This window comes from Polyodon spathula, chromosome 16 (assembly GCF_017654505.1).
Source record: "Polyodon spathula isolate WHYD16114869_AA chromosome 16, ASM1765450v1, whole genome shotgun sequence".
NCBI lineage: Eukaryota > Metazoa > Chordata > Actinopteri > Acipenseriformes > Polyodontidae > Polyodon > Polyodon spathula.
The window spans coordinates 21,272,453-21,288,493 of NC_054549.1; the positions used below are offsets into that span (position 1 = coordinate 21,272,453).

At 47.3% G+C, this 16,041-nt stretch overlaps 2 protein-coding genes across 8 annotated transcripts in view; both read left to right on the top strand.

The window, feature by feature from the left end:
- The window catches only part of ikbkg (inhibitor of nuclear factor kappa B kinase regulatory subunit gamma), a 20,342-nt gene extending 10,106 nt beyond the window's left edge, over positions 1-10,236 (top strand). For 2 of the 7 annotated variants that reach the window (XM_041274459.1, XM_041274456.1), the window contains exons 2-15: positions 2,299-2,480; positions 2,704-2,894; positions 3,665-3,733; positions 4,049-4,147; positions 4,434-4,615; positions 4,811-4,891; positions 5,577-5,712; positions 6,620-6,738; positions 7,817-7,969; positions 8,205-8,295; positions 8,615-8,758; positions 9,133-9,254; positions 9,523-9,599; positions 10,029-10,236. In XM_041274459.1, coding sequence (XP_041130393.1) covers positions 2,318-2,480; positions 2,704-2,894; positions 3,665-3,733; positions 4,049-4,147; positions 4,434-4,615; positions 4,811-4,891; positions 5,577-5,712; positions 6,620-6,738; positions 7,817-7,969; positions 8,205-8,295; positions 8,615-8,758; positions 9,133-9,254; positions 9,523-9,599; positions 10,029-10,204 — 1,803 coding nt within the window. In that variant the 5' untranslated portion in view covers positions 2,299-2,317 and the 3' untranslated portion in view covers positions 10,205-10,236. Of the gene's footprint in view, positions 1-1,986; positions 2,185-2,298; positions 2,481-2,514; positions 2,593-2,703; positions 2,895-3,664; positions 3,734-4,048; positions 4,148-4,433; positions 4,616-4,810; positions 4,892-5,576; positions 5,713-6,619; positions 6,739-7,816; positions 7,970-8,204; positions 8,296-8,614; positions 8,759-9,132; positions 9,255-9,522; positions 9,600-10,028 lie in introns of those variants that run through there. The other 5 variants (XM_041274457.1, XM_041274458.1, XM_041274461.1 and 2 more) reach the window with 5 other exon arrangements.
- Positions 10,237-13,695: 3,459 nt separating this feature from the next.
- Positions 13,696-15,547, top strand: LOC121329193 (EKC/KEOPS complex subunit LAGE3). Its single transcript, XM_041274640.1, has 3 exons — positions 13,696-13,759; positions 14,490-14,618; positions 15,306-15,547. The coding sequence occupies exons 1-3, from the start codon at positions 13,713-13,715 to the stop codon at positions 15,418-15,420; spliced, it is 291 nt and encodes a 96-aa protein (XP_041130574.1). The 5' UTR covers positions 13,696-13,712; the 3' UTR covers positions 15,421-15,547.
- Positions 15,548-16,041: the final 494 nt, after the last annotated feature.

Here is a 16,041-nt window from a genome sequence, read left to right on the forward strand (position 1 = left end):
GACGAGAACAAGAGGGTGAGAGAGAGGGATGAGGCCGATGGTCCCATTTCGAGAAAGGTGTCCTTTGATTTCAGTATGCCTTCCAGGGTCACAAAAAGATCCTGTGTTTTTTCTTTTTTTATCTTATCTAAACCACTTGTGCATTCACAAGTCTCTTTTAAAGATTCTTATTGTGTGATCTCTTACTTTGTTCATTCAATAATTATGGAGTCTATTCTTGGCGACCCTATGGAGAGAAGAAGGAGAGCAGAGAGGAAAGAGGGGGTGATAGTGAGACAGGATGGAGATGTATTGAAATGCTTCTGCTGATCTACACTGCGAATGAGCTGCTATCTCGTTCCCCCCTTCTCTTTTCCAGCTGATGGAGCAGTCCTGGAAGGAGCGCAGTGTGTCAAGGTCGTTGGAAGCCCTGAGGGAGAGAGAGCTGCTGCAGTACAATCCAATCAACTGGAGCGGCACACTGAAATAAGCTGAGGACTGGGTACTGGACCTGGGTCCAATACTCCAACACAAAAAAAAGTGTGTTTTATTTTTATTTTGTTCATTTTTATTACTGGTTAAAAGGTGCACTAAGATGTTTCTTCTTAAAAGGGAGAATAAAAAATGTCATTTAGAAGAAGGTAAAAGTTGGGTAATGAGAAATGAATCTTGCCTCTGAGTTTGCGATGGTGTGTTTGAATCCGCAAGAGTAAGCAGTTCTATAGGTGTTGTAAAGAACAGAATGAAAGGCTAACAGGCTGACCTCTCAATCAAGTTATTACATTCATTACAGAAATTCTCATAAGTCTAATAAAGATCATTGATACTAACCACTGTGTTTCAGTTTTGTAAAATCAAGATTTTCTATTCCCTTTCCCTTAATATCTACATCTTGTCACTTATCAGCAACTTCACCACTTCCAGGGTGTGGAAGTCTTATCGTCCGACGACGGGACAGCAAGGCTTATCTGAGGGACAATACGCTTTACCATGTGCTCAGTTAGAAAAAAACAACAAGATTTGCAGAGCCATGCAAGTTTCTGAAAAACTATTAATTGCAGAACTACATACACATATCCTGTTAATTTATAAACCCTGAGTAACAAATATACTTACATTAATATTGTTCCTCCTGTATGTTGCTTTTCTCTACATTAGGAACCCAGTATTGTTGTATGGCTCATCCAAAGGACAGAAGCATAAAGAGAGTGACTTAGAGTGCTCACGGGTCACACACACCACACACACACACACACACACACACACAGTGACACAGCCTGGATTTGAACCTCCTGGTATCAAGACCACCTAGTTAAAAAACTAAAAATACTAAAAATAGCCCCTCCTCAAATGAGGAAAATGGCACCAAGTACCAAGAAATACAGAAAATGAGTCTCGAAAATGAATAAGCAGAATTCAAAGTGAGGTGTTTTTTTCGTGCGAGTAGAGAGTGGATTTGCAGGGCAGGAGGATTGGAATTACTTTGGGAGCTGCAAGGAGATTGAAAAGGATTTGACTGGAAATGTGATTCAGGAGGGATGGAAACAGATAAGAGAAAGAGAAAAATTAAAACCCCAAAGCTGGCCTCCCTCCCTCCCTCTATCCATGTTTTGTAAGGAAAAGAGAGAGAGAGAGAGAGAGAGAGAGAGAGAGGAGAGAGAGAGAGAGAGAGAGAGAGAGAGGGAAGAGAGAGAGAGAGAGAGAGAGAGAGAGAGAGAGAGAGAGAGAGAGAGAGAGAGAGAGAGAGAGAGAGAGAGAGAGGCGAGAGGAGAGAGAGGACCGAGAGAGAGAGAGAGAGAGAGAGAGGGGAGAACACACAGATATTACAAAATTAGCACTGAAACACACTGAGGGAGACAGAGGCTGGTATACCGACACTGAAACGAGATTGTGCAGAGACTGGAGAGAGAGGGGAAGAGAGCAAGCAGAGAGACTGGAGAGAGAGGGAGAGCAAGCAGAAAGACTGGAGAGAGAGGGAGAGCAAGCAGAGAGACTGGAGAGAGAGAGAGAGAGAGATACAGATACAAACACGGCACACTGATCTGACCACAATAATTAAAAACCCATCACAAGCCTCAATGAGGACTAGTTTCCTGACTCAGGCATCGCTGAGATAGAGGGCTGCTTCCTGCCATTTTTGTTTTAACAGTGAGGTTTCTGAAGACTTACAGTCGATGCTGTTAGGTGAGGAAATCAGGTGTTGCAGTAAGTCACGTTTTGACTGTGTTTTTTTTTTAGCTCAATGTAGAGGGCCGCTTGTCTGTCTGTGTTGAAATCTGCTAATGAGCTGCAAGGTTTGCCTGCTCCTCTTGTCTGCAGGGCCGTGAAGCCTGTTGCCATGGTGCAGCCCAATGGAATCATGGGTAACGAGCTGAAGTCGGATATGATCGGAGGGGAGGGGTCGATGGGGCTCAGGGGTCAGGGGTCACTGCAGATCCCCCCAGAGCTGGCGAGCAACGAGATCGTGCAGAGAGTGGTCTCGGAGAATCAGGATCTGAGAGGTATGGCAAATACACACAGAGACACCGAGATACACACTGCTGTACACACACCGAGACACCCTGCAACACACTGAGAGATAGAGACGGATCGCAGAGAATCAGGATCTGAGAGGTACAAGAGACTCACACAGAGAAATACACAAAGATACACACTGAGAGACACACATGCTAAGACATCTCTCCTCCCTCTCTCTCTCTCTCTCTCTCTCTCTCTCCCTCTCAGATGCGATCAGGCAGAGTAACCAGGCTCTGCGGGAGCGCTATGAGGAGATGCTGTCTTTCCGGGCTCGGAGTCGGGAGGAGAGGGAATTCCTGCTGGGAAAGTTCAGGGAGGCGCGCAGCCTGGTGGAGCGGCTGACCCGGGACAAAACAGGACTGCAGAGAGAGAACCAGGAGCTGAGGAGCAGCTTGCAGGTAACCCTGGACCAGAACCGAGAACCACACCCAGACAGGGCGTTTACATGAGCATGAGAATTCCGATATTTTTTGGAAAACTGATTCCGATAGCGTCCTGTACGCGTGCAAACTCTGAACTTCATTCCTGCAACGTGATTTTAGAACACAGAGAGAATAATAATAATAAATATAAATAATAATCTGTAGTCAGTCTGCATGTCTGCATACGTCCATTTCTCTAGTTAGGGATAAGGTAATAGATTTGTTAAAGTCTGTATTTGTTAATAGCCCACAGTGAAGCAGCAAATGTTTTCCAGCTTTGACGTGAGAATTTAAAATAATGTCTGCAAAAGAAACTGGTAATACAGAAGAGGATGAGCTGCAGGAAAGGCAGATTGCAGATGGTGGGGAATCTGAATCGAGGTGCAGGACAGGAATCTTTGAATTTAAGACCTGACCCTTGGATACAGAACGGTCTCCGTTCTATCGCAGAAATATCTTCGGCTACTGCAGTACACGCGAAAGCATCCTGCGTTTCCCGAAAACTTCAATCCGTGTATACAGCTGAATTCTAGTTGGATTTTTCTATCGTTAAGCGTGTAAACGCAGAAAAGTGACCTTTTAAGAAAATTCGTTCTGGGTTTTCTGGTTAGTTTGTGAAATGGATCCCCCTGCTAACTTTACAGATATTGTACATGTTTTTCGTTGTAAGGCTGTTCCTGAGTACAGATCATTTGGGCTCAGGAGACACCCAGGAAGACCTCGGTCTCTCTCGGTTTATTTTTCAGCTGGTACCAGACAGGACCACAGAGCAGGAGAAGATGGAAGTGGGAGAGGAGAGAGCGCCGAGCAGAGAGGTAAGGGGGAGAACGTATAGCCGATACTGCAGTACACAGGACTGAGGAGCAGGGGGCAGGAGAGAGCATGGACAGGGGTGGAGAGAGGAGGGAGCGCAGAGGAAGGGGGGTGGGATTCTCAAATATAGGACTGGTTGTTATTTTGTGAGCAGGTGGCGTCTCAGTGTCTGTGTGCAGGGTGGTTCTCTCTGTCTCTCTCTGTGTCTCCTCTCTGTGTGTGTTCAGGATGTCTCAGTGTCTCTGACAGTGTGGTTCTCTCTCTCTCTCTCTCTCTCTCTCCCTCTCGCTCTCTTCTCTCTCTCTCTGTGCGTTCAGAGTAGCGGTGGTTCTCCCAGCTGTCTCGGCTCCTATAACACTCTTACTCAGAGCATGTGTGAAGCAGAGAAACCAGAGAGAGACTCTACAACTGCCAAGGTGAGGCTGCTACACAACACAACATAACGCAAAGATACGACATGCCACGACACGGCACAACACAAAGAAATACCACAACACTAACCTGCAACATAACCAACACTGCACAGCACAACACAAAGATACACAACAACACGACACTGCACAACAGATACACAACTGCCAAGGTGAGGCTGCTACACAGTACAACACTACACAACATACACTGCACAAAACACAACACAATACTAAACAACACAACCCTAAATTACACAGTACAATAAACATTACCCCCCTCCCCCGTTAGCCCCGCGAGGAAGGAGGGAACGAGTTTCTGCTGCTGTTGAAGGAGAGGAAGGAGGAGCTCGAGGAGTCTCTGAGCCGGATGAAGGAGAGAAACGAGAGACTGGAGAGAGAGAGAGAGGAGCTGGAGAGCAGACTGAGAGAGAGCGAGAGACGGCAAGGATCAGGAGGGAAGGAGACAAGCAGGTCAGCACAGCACAATGTGATACAGCACATAGGGAAGCATTGTAAAGCACAGAGAGGTCTGGTAAAGCATAGGGAAGCATTGTAAAGCCCAGAGAGGTGTGGTAAAGCATAGGGAAGCATTGTAAAGCACAGAGAGGGATGTGGGGTAAAGTCTAGATTTCTCATGTGAATTGACCGTGTTGCACCTCTGCGCAGTGGAGAGGACTCGGCCTCCTCCGATGAGTGGAAGAAGCTGGTGCTGGAGCTGAGAGAGAAGATCCAGGAGTCCGAGAGGAGGTGGGAGAGGGAGAGAGAGAAAGGATGGGGAGGTGTAGCGATGGGGAGAGATGGGGAGGTCTCCTCACCTCTACCCTTCTCTCTCCCCTCCCTCCAAGAGATATCCTATTGAGGGAGGGTGGAGATATAGGGATACCTCCCCTCCCCCTCACTACCTCTACGGAGAGGGAGGTGGGGAGGGGGAGGGGGAGAGAGAGAGAGAGAGAGAGAGAGAGAGAGAGAGAGAGAGAGAGAGAGAGAGAGAGAGAGAGAGAGGAGGATAAGAACCCTCTATAGACATGGAGACAAAAGGGGGGGGGGGGAGTTGTAAAGATGGGGATAGGGGCTCTAAAACCTGTGCAGCTTCACTCCGACCATGCTGCAAATCTTGAAAATTTTTCCACATTATCCAAACCCCCTGCGATTTCAGATCACAGGCATCGTGAGAAAAGGCTGTATGACTTTCCAAAAAATTACACACGCCGCAGGAGTGTGTGGGGTGACGGAATTCGGACCTTCTCTGCAGCTTCTGTCTCCGAGTCTCTACACAGAGCTTCACGACTGCAGCTTTTTTGCCCCTGTTCTTCTTTTGATCCCTCTTAATTTCTCCTTCTCCTGATTCTTCCTCTTCTCGTTCAGTAGTAGTCTTAAAAGTATATCATCATCACCATCATCTCCCTCTCCCCTCCCATCCCGCTCCCTGCAGGAACGCGGCGCTCCAGAGCCGAGTGGAGTCCCTTCAGAAGACGACAGCCCAGCTAGAGCGCTCGGAGGCCAGGCTGAAACTGAGAGAGAGGGAGCTGGAGAGGGAAGGGGAGGAAAGAGCGCAGAAACTCACAGAGGTACAAAACCTACCAAATCATTCAAATAATATCGTGCAACTGTATAACACAAGATATAATACAAGGGGGGGTTTCAGTTAGTTTTGACCCTTTGCGGTCCGTTTACTCAGCGCTCGTCAGGCGCGTCGGGTCCAGTTTATTTTCACATGCGCTGTTTAAAATATTTTATTTTTCAGAGTAAAACAGGCACTGAATCACAAAAGGACCCTCAGTACTGCATCTCCAGTCAAGCCCCACCCCTTGTTCGCTGTATTTTTCACATACCTCTTTATAGACGTGCATACTGATAAATCCTCTCCTGATCACTCGTTTTATCACCAAACTCCTCAATAATGCGATCCGAGTCATTATTTTATTACAATAACATCTCAAAAAGCTGTGCAGAGATAACACAGACACAAACAAAGGAGAGAGCTGCTTCTGCATCCAGCGCTCAAAGAATATCACAGACATCTGCAGAGCTTTGAGATGTTATAGTAATAAAATAATGACTCGGATCGCATTATTGAGGAGTTTGATGATAAAACGAGTGATCAGGAGAGGATTTATCAGTATGCACGTCTATAAAGAGGTATGTGAAAAATACAGCGAGCAAGGGGTGGGGCTTGGCTGGAGATGCAGTACTGAGTCTCCTGTTGATATGCAGGGCCTTTTAAAACTGTTTTACTCTGGGGAAAAAAAATATTTTAAACAGTTCACAAACCCTAGTCTCGCATCTTGTAAAGCGCTTTGTGATGGTGGTGCACTTTGAAAGGCGCTATATAACAATAAAGATACATCAAACTAGAACATAATATAATTTATAAATTAAACAAAAACTGTGAGGGAGCCCCGTTTCTTTGAGGGGGGTGAGGCAGGGCTCTGCTCAGTTGAGGGTGTAACTGTACCCCCTGCCCCCACCCACCAGCAACTGACAAAGGACAGCGAGCCCCTGAAAGCCCAGGTGACCTCGCTGCTGGGAGAGCTGCAGGAGAGACAGGCCAGTCTGGAGAGCTGCCAGCGGGACAGGAGCGCCATTGAGGAGAAGTGAGTCTCTCTCTCTCTCTCTCTCTCTCTCTCATCCGACGAAACGAGATCCTGAGAGTCGACTGTGTTCTCTCAGGCTGCACAATGTGTCGATTCGCGCTGAGCTCTGAAGAGAGAGAGAGAGTGTGTGTGTGTGTGTGTGTGTGTGTGTGTGTGTGTGTGTGTGTGTGTGTCTCTCAGTGTGTGTGTGTACTGCGCTCTGGACACAAACACCCCCACAACACAGAGTGGGTGTTAGTGGTGACCACTCTCTCTCTGTAGTCCTTCTGTGTGTCTCTCAGGTCTGCGCCACGCGAGACCAGAGTCGCACTGCGCTCTCCTCTCTGAGAGACATGTGCTTAGAGACACCTCAGTGTGTCTCGACGCGGACACAGGTCTGCTGTGTGCGCTCTGTGTGTGTGTGTGTGTGTGTGTCTCTCTCTGTAATCCTCTCTGTGTGTCTCTCAGGCTGCGCCAGGTGTCAGAGTCGCACTGCGCTCTGGGGAGAGTGTGTGTGTGTGTGTGTGTGTCTGTCTCTCTGTTAATAGTCTCTGTGACCTCACTGTGTGTCAGAGACGCGGTCCACAGTCTCAGAGTGACGCGACTGGTGTGGTGTGTGTGTGTGTGTGTGTCTCTCTCTGTAAGCGGGGACACTGCGCCTGGCCTGTGACGCGACTGGTGTGTGTGTGTGTGTGTGTGTGTGTGTGTGTCTCTCTGTAGTCTCAGAGGCTCAGCGTGATCGCGAGACCACACAGTGTACGCACTCTCTGTGCATCAGTCTGACACACAGGTGTCCGAGTCGGACCACAGGGCTCAGCGTGACGCGAGTGTGTGTGTGTGTGTGTGTGTGTGTGTCAGTGTGTGTGTGTGTCTGGTGTGTGTGTGTGTGTGTCTCTCTCTCTCTCGTGTCTCTCACAGCTGAGTCCGAGGTGGTCCGAGTCTCTGCGTGACGCGAGACTGGTGTGTGTGTGAGACTCTCTCTGTAATTCTCTCTGTGTGTCTCTCAGGCTGCGCCAGGTGTCCGAGTCGCACTGCGCTCTGGAGAGAGTGTGTGTGTATTCTCTCTCTCTCTGTGTAATCCTCTCTGTGTGTCTCTCAGGCTGCGCCAGGTGTCCGAGTCTCGCCGCGCTCTGGAGAAAGAGTGTGAGCTGATGAGGAAGCAGCACAGCGTGAGTCTAGACCAGCTGAGGATGAAGGCTCAGGACCTGGAGGCTGCACTCAAACTGGAGAGGCTCACCGTGTCCGAGGAGAAGTGAGTGAGAGGGGAGGAGGGGGGAGAGAGAGTGGAGGGGAGGGAAAAGAAAGGGTATAAAGAGGAGAGAAAGAGTTTGTAGTCACCATTCTCCCCCCTCTGTCTCTCTCTCTCTCTCAAATTAAAATGTTTTTAATCAGCATGAAAAGTCACACAATCCTTGCCAATGATAATGTAGCAAATTTACAGAAACATTGAATGTTTTTATAAATCCAATTCCCCTCTCCTCTCTCAGGAGGAAGCTGGCTCAGCTACAGCATGCCTACACCACTCTGTTTCAAGATTACGACCAGCAGCTCAAGAAGGAAAACGCCAACAAGCACAAGGTGACGGGAGAGAGAGAGATCACGGCCGACAGAATAATCGCTGTTTACATTTGCTATATAGGTTTAAAATGACGTGTGTTCTAGCTGTGTTGATCCCATTATGTGTTTCTGCCTGTGTGTGTCTTTATTGATTTGTTTGCGTTCCTGTGTGTGTGTGTTTCTGTATTGGTTTGCTTATTTGTGTGTGTGTGTGTGTGTGTGTGTGTGTTGATTTGTTTGTGTGTGTTTCTGTATTGATTTGATTATGTGTGTGTGTTTCTGTATTGATTTGTGTGTGTTTTTGTATTGATTTGTTGCGTTCCTCTCTCTCTGCGCGCAGGGTCTGGATCTTGAGGATCTGAAGACCCAGCTGCAGGAAGCAGAAAACGCTCTGGTGCTGAAGCAGGAGCTCATCGACAAGCTGAAAGAGGAGTCAGAGAGAAACAGAGGAGCGCTGGAGACTGTGCCAGTGCTGACAGCTCAGGTACTGAGAGAGAGAGAGAAACATGGGCACGCTGGAGACTGTGCCAGTGCTTACAGCTCAGGTACTGAGAGAGAGAGAGAAACATGGGCACTCTGGAGACTGTGCCAGTGCTGACAGCTCAGGTACTGAGAGAGAGAGAGAAACATGGGCACGCTGGAGACTGTGCCAGTGCTGACAGCTCAGGTACTGAGAGAGAGAGAGAAACATGGGCACGCTGGAGACTGTGCCAGTGCTTACAGCTCAGAGAGAGAGAGAGAGAGAGGCGCACTGGAGACTGTATTAGGGGTATCGGGGTGTGTGTTTGGGGGTGTCGGATCTCGGTTAAGGGGTGTGCTAGTGTGCGTATTCACGCTGTTCTCTCTCTCTCTGTCCAGGCTGAGATTTACCGCGCTGATTTCCTGGCAGAGCGGCAGGCTCGAGAGCAGCTGCACCAGCAGAAGGAGGTCCTGCAGGAGCAGCTGCAGCAGCTGAGCGCACAGCTGGAGGGGGCGAGCAGGTGAACCCCCAACACTGAACACCCCTCAAACACTGACCCCCCAAACACTTAACCCCCCCACCGACACTGAACCCCCAAACACTGAACCCTCAAACACTGACCCTCCACCCCCCCACCCCAAACACTGACCCCCCAAACACTGAACCCTCTCAAACACTGTGACCCCCCCCACCCCACTGACTGGGGGGGTGGGGAACCGCTTGGCGTTTCACTGACTTACCCTTGTTGTCACTTTACTGATGATGATTCTGTTCCTTTGTCTTCCCAGGGCCCGCATGGAGGAGCTTCAGCAGAGACATCTAGAGAATTACAGACCCCCCCTTCAGCACCCCCTACCCCAGCCAGGTGAGCCAGGGGGCCACGATACCCCTTATAACAGCATCCTGCACTAAAGTGTTCCACAACACAGCAAAGCATAGGGAAGCATTGTAAAGCACAGAGAGGTGTGGTAAAGCATAGGGAAGCATTGTAAAGCACAGAGAGATGTGGTAAAGCATAGGGAAGCATTGTAAAGCACAGAGAGGTATAGTAAAGCATAGGGAAGCATTGTAAAGCACAGAGATCTGGTAAAGCATAGGGAAGCATTGTAAAGCAGAGAGGTCTAGTAAAGCATATTCAAAAATAAAACATTGTAAACTAACCCTTAAAGTTTCCCAGGGCGAAGTGAAATCACGGCAAAGTATAATAAAGCCCAGTGAAACACACGCAAATCTTTTATTGCTTTATTAATTGATTATGAACGGATTACAAATTGCTTATGGATCTCTCTCCCAGCTGCCTTTGCCCCGATGGCCGGGGGAGCGACAGTCCCCTTCAGCCCGGCCCAGGAGGGAGGCGGCCGGAGACACAGCTACACAGAGGAGCAGCCGGACTACCGCTGCCCCAAGTGCCAATACCAAGCACCAGACATGGACACTCTGCAAATACATGTGATGGACTGCATACAGTGAGGAGGGGTGAGGGACTGCATACAGTGAGGGGGGGGTGATACAGGGAGGGGGGGGGGGTGAGGGATGCATACAGTGATGGGGGGGTGAGGGACTACATGAGGAAGGGGTGAGGGACTGCATACCCCAGGGGGGGGGTGAGGGACTCCCCCCCCCCCACTCCTGAGGTATGTCACTCCTCCCCACTCCATGGACGTATGTCACTCCTTCCATACAGTGAGGGGGGGGGGTGAGGGACTGCATACCCCATGACGTATGTACAGTGACTGGGGCATACAGTGAGGAGGGGTGAGGGACTGCATACAGTGAGGGGGGGGTGAGGGGACGCTATGTCATACCCCCCAGGGGGGGACGTATGGGACTCCCCCCAACTCCCTGACGTATGTCACTCCCCCCCCAACAGTCCCTGGGGGTATGGGACTGCCCACCCAACTCCCCTGACGGGGTCACTCCCCCCACAGGGACTGCATACAGTGAGGAGGGGTGAGGGACTGCATACAGTGAGGGGGGGGTGGGGGGGCGGGATGCACTGACCTCCCCCCCCCAGGGGGGGTATGGTGATGGGACCATACAGTGGGGGGGGTATGTCTCTCATCCCCAACATACAGTGAGGGGGGTCACGACCCCCATACAGAGGGGGGTGTGAGACTGCATACCGGGAGGGGGGGTGTACGGGACTGACAGTATGTCACTCATACAGTGGGGGGGGGTGAGGGACTGCATACCTGGGGGGGGGTGCCCCCCCACTCCCTGACAGTATTTTGGGGGGTGGATGGAGAGAGACGGGATTGGAAAGGAGAGGGGGGTGGATGGAGAGAGATAGGATTGGAGAGGAAAGGGGGTGGATGGAGAGAGACGGGGTTGGAGGGAGAGAGGGGGGGATGGAGAGAGACAGGGTGGATGGAGAGATGGGGTTGGAGAGGAGGGGGGTGGATGGAGAGAGACTGGGTTGGAGAGGAGAGGGGGGTGGATAGAGAGAGATGGGGTTGGAGAGGAAAGGTGGATGGAGAGAGATGGGAGTGGATGGAGAGAGATGGGGTTGGAGAGAGACAGGGTGGATGGAGAGATGGGGTTGGACAGGAGGGAGGTGGATGGAGAGAGACTGGGTTGGAGAGGAGAGGGGGGTGGATAGAGAGAGATGGGGTTGGAGAGGAAAGGTGGATGGAGAGAGATGGGAGTGGATGGAGAGAGATGGGGTTGGAGAGAGACAGGGTGGATGGAGAGATGGGGTTGGACAGGAGGGGGGTGGATGGAGAGAGACTGGGTTGGAGAGGAGAGGGGGGTGGATAGAGAGAGATGGGGTTGGAGAGGAGAGGGGAAAGAGGGGAACATTAACACACAGCCTTGTAATTCTACATGAAGGATATCAGTAAAGCCCATTATTGTAACACAGATTAATAACACAGTATCTTATTGGGGGGGGGGGGGGGGGCCAGACACATTCTATCGTTGTTAATTTGTATTTCCTCTAACCCACATTGTGATGGTTGCTGCTTATACACTGGTTCCAGAGAATCTGTGCAATCTGTCTGATAATAGACCAGCATGACAGGGTTATGTTATCATTAGTATTGTTGTTGTTGTTTTTCATTGTGTTGTTATTCTGGGGTTGAAATTATGCTGATTAAAAAAAAATGTATAAGCTTGCTGTATGAGGCCACGCTGTGAAATTATTGATCAAATACAGATTATTTGTGTGCGCTGAAAGAGTGGGTGGAACGTTTGATTGTGTGTGTCTATATTTGTGTGTGTGCGTGTTTAGTATGTCTGTCTGTGTGTGTCTGTGTGTGTGCGTGTGTGTATAAATTCTCGTAACACACTGACTTGCTATCGGTGCAGGATGTTCTGTTTCCTACTGTGTCTCTAAACAATAATTATATATTACACACACACACACGTGTATCTTTTATTGAAATAAAGTGTCTCTTCATTTTTTGTCTCACAAAAATAAAACAGTCCATCAATTAAATGGTCGTTTTGATCTTCTTGTGCACCATTCTCAAGTAATAATGAATAATGAATAATGTTAACGTGAAAATGTAAAGCCCTCCTGCAGATCTATGAAGGGTGAGCTGTCCAGACAGACAGACACTGCTGGAATCAAACACTTCCACAAACGAGTGGGAAATCGTTTAAATGATCTTACATCGGGTTTCTTTGCAATTGGATTAGCGGTTATGCAGATACATACACTGCTGGGAACGGACCTCCATTTCATACTGGGAGACACTGGGAGACACAGCCTCCCTCTGTCTGTCTCACTGTCCATCTCTACCTTCTACCTTTTAAAATAAATTAAAAAACATTACTATTTGTTTGTTATTTTTGTATATATAATAACTATTTTATATAACTTTTTTTTTCATTAAATTGTTTTGATATGTAGATTTCTTTTTCACCCCTGTTTTCCCGCCTCTTTCTGAAACTGTCACACGCTGGACGGATTTGAGCGTTTTGAGTTTAAAATAAGTTTCATGACCATTTAAAATCGGTTTTCCAGCACTAGGCGTACAAATGAAGCGTGTGGCACCGACACGTACCGACAAACGAGATCGCAGCATGAGAAAAAAAACGACTCTAGCAAAGCTGTAATGAAAAACACATTATTTGAGTGGGGGACGGAGGGTGTTCAAATCAGCATGAAGTTTTAACATCCTCTCGTGTGATGGAGATCAGTAGTTTCATAGAAAGAAAAAAAAAAAAAAAAACGTTAATTATATCAATGGCTAGTTAGCCTAAAGGAGAGTAGAAAAGTCGAGATAAAATACCCCAAATCAGAAAGCTTACTTCCATTACAGCTGTTATATATCATTCACAAGGAAAATAACAATAAATCTCCGAACGGCACTTCAAAAGACACCCAATTAACTGCGGGAACGGACCTCCGTTTGATACTGGGATATACTGGGAGACACTGGGAGACACAGCCTCAGTCTGTCCGTCTGTCTGCTATTCATTTATTATTGTTATTTTTTAATGTGTATAATAATAATAATAATAATAAATAATAATAATAATAATAATAATATTTGATTAATTGAACTGTTGTCGTTAATTGTTCTGGAAAAACCGAAAACCGTTTAACGATTTTTCCGCTCGCTCGCTCGAGAGGCGGGAGCCACGGACACCGAGGCACACCCGGTCGCGTTCTCCCGCTCTTTCTGAAACTGTCGCTTTGTCGCTTTTGAGCGATTTGCAGTTCTTAAAAAAAGAACTTCATCTCCCGCAACGCTGCGAGTTGTAGTTCTGTGGAGCGGCTATATCAGACAAGGAAACTACAGTTCCCACAATGCCAACCTATAACGTGTCGAATCTGCCGACTATATTTCACTTAACTGTTTATAACCCCCATTGTGTTTTAATGAGTTTACAATAAATCTTAAAAGAATAAAAAAACAGATACAAAAAAAATCGAGTGTATTTTATTATTTTTATTTTCTATGTATTTATTTCACTATAAAATAATAGTGGCGAAATTCCCGTTCTGAATTTACCGACGTCAGGCTTCAACATGGCGGCTCCCAGCGCTGAAGGAAAGCGCTCAGAAACTTTGCAATTGTATCCTTGTTATAACGAGCAGGAAAGAAAAAAGAAAAATCAATTCGTGACAAATAATCTTTTCATATGCGAAACCCGATTCGGGGAGCGCGACGCCAATCTCTGTCCGTCTGTTACTGTGACAAAAGCGAGCGAGAAATCTGCAGACATAATTCATGTGCATGTATCATATGGATGTATTAAACATATGTATTATATCTATCTATCTATATACTATCTATCTATATATATATATATATATCTATATATATAATATATATAATATATATATATATATAATATATATATATCTATAAGAGAGAGATGCGTTTTTGCTTGCACCACACACACACACACACACACACACACACACACACACACACACACACACACACACACAACATAGTATATCTATTATATATATCTATATCTATATATTATGATATATCAGTGAAGACAATATGTTAAGTCTTCTCTGCTTCCTTGTATTACCCTATATTAATACTGCCACGCTGTCTGATGGGTTAAATATAAATAAACACTAGGTCGTTACAATATTAACTAAATTACATCCCCAAAACACGAATCCTGTATTTAAATACGAGATGTAACTGTGTCGTCGGAAATCTAGAAATAGCCGCTCTATCTGGTTTTCAAACACGCTTTCCCTTGTCAGGGGCGTGTTTTGTGTTTCAACTGTTCAGCTGTTCAGTAGAAATTAACGTTAACTGCTTCTTAACTGGACTTTTAGCGAACTGTCGGTTCCGTTCCCGTCGAAACGCTTGGCCCAGATCGCTCACGGCTCCCTCTCGCCGGATGCGGAACCGAGGAAAGGGGGTATCAGCAAAGAACTCCGGGTAACCGACAACAGCCTCCAAGTGTAAGCTTCAGTTGTTATTTGTATTATTAAGAGGTTAGAGGTTAAGTTCAAGTTCTACAGCAAAATGCATGATTGGTGTGTCAGTGTGTACTGTACTTTTCGATTCCCCAGGACTGGGTGCAGCAGCAGCAGGGCTATTGTGAGTTTCTAACCCTGCTAAAACTCCTGCTCCTGATCATTTCAATATTAATAATAACAGACTTCATTGAGGGGAGTTCTGAACCCCAGGACTGGTTGCAGCAGCAGCAGCAGCAGCAGCAGCAGGGCTAGTGTGAGTTTCTAACCCTGCTCAAACTCCTGGCTCCTGATCATTTCAGTATTAATAATAATAATAATAATAATAATAATAGACTTCATTGAGGGGAGTTCTGAACCCCAGGACTGAGTGCAGCAGCAGCAGCAGCAGGGCTAGTGTGAGTTTCTAACCCTGCTCAAACTCCTGGCTCCTGATCATTTCAGTATTAATAATAATAACATGCTAATATTATTATTATTCTTATTATCTGAGGAACTCTCCTCGAGGGACTTGGGTGTCTTGCACTACAGCCGTCGTCGTCGCGTCAGCATCAGCAGGGCTAGTGTGAGTCCTGCTCAAACCCCTGGCTCTTGATCATTTCAATAATAATAATAATAGATTTCATTGAGTTGTGACTGGTTCTACCTGTCTGTGCTTGTGGTTCTGTTCAGGTTCTGGTGCGCTGAAGAGGCCCGGATCCTGCGTGTGTCGGTCGGCTCCTTCCTGGATCATCTGGCACTGGTTCTAGAAACCATGCAGGCGTTTGGACCTTCCGAGGCCCAATAGAACTAAACCGCGCCACAACACGGAACACCCTGAGTGACCTTAACACATGGTAGGGATGGGAATCAGACTCCTGCTGCACAGCAGTGTGATCCACTCCTCGTTTCACTAGGAGTTTAATAATGAGACACACCTGAGCTTGTTGCCTAGACACACTGTGGCTGATCAAGCTGTTAGTAAAACCTGGACTAGGTGACACTGCTGTGCAATAGGAGTCTGATTCCTATCCCTGGGTCAGGCTTGGTTAATTACCTTGGACAGACATTTCAAGCGAAGGCTCTCCCAGCGATGGATTGGTGCTTGGGGTTGACACTCCTGTGTGTATATATGTTATGTATTTTTATATACTGTGTAAAAATAAAAACACAATAAATGCTGAATTAAAAACATGCTCTGTGTTGGTGTTGGGGTTGGGGTCGGAGTCGGGGTCAGGGTTGGGGTTGGAGTTGGGGTTAGTGTTGATATTGGTTTTGGGGTTGGGTTAGTGTTGATGTTGATGTTGGGGTTGGTGTTGATGTTGTTGTTGGGGTTGGTGTTGATGTTGTTGTCGGGGTTAGGGTTGGTGTTGGGGTTAGTGTTGATGTTGGGGTTGGGGTTGGGTTAGTGTCGATGTTGTTGTCGGGG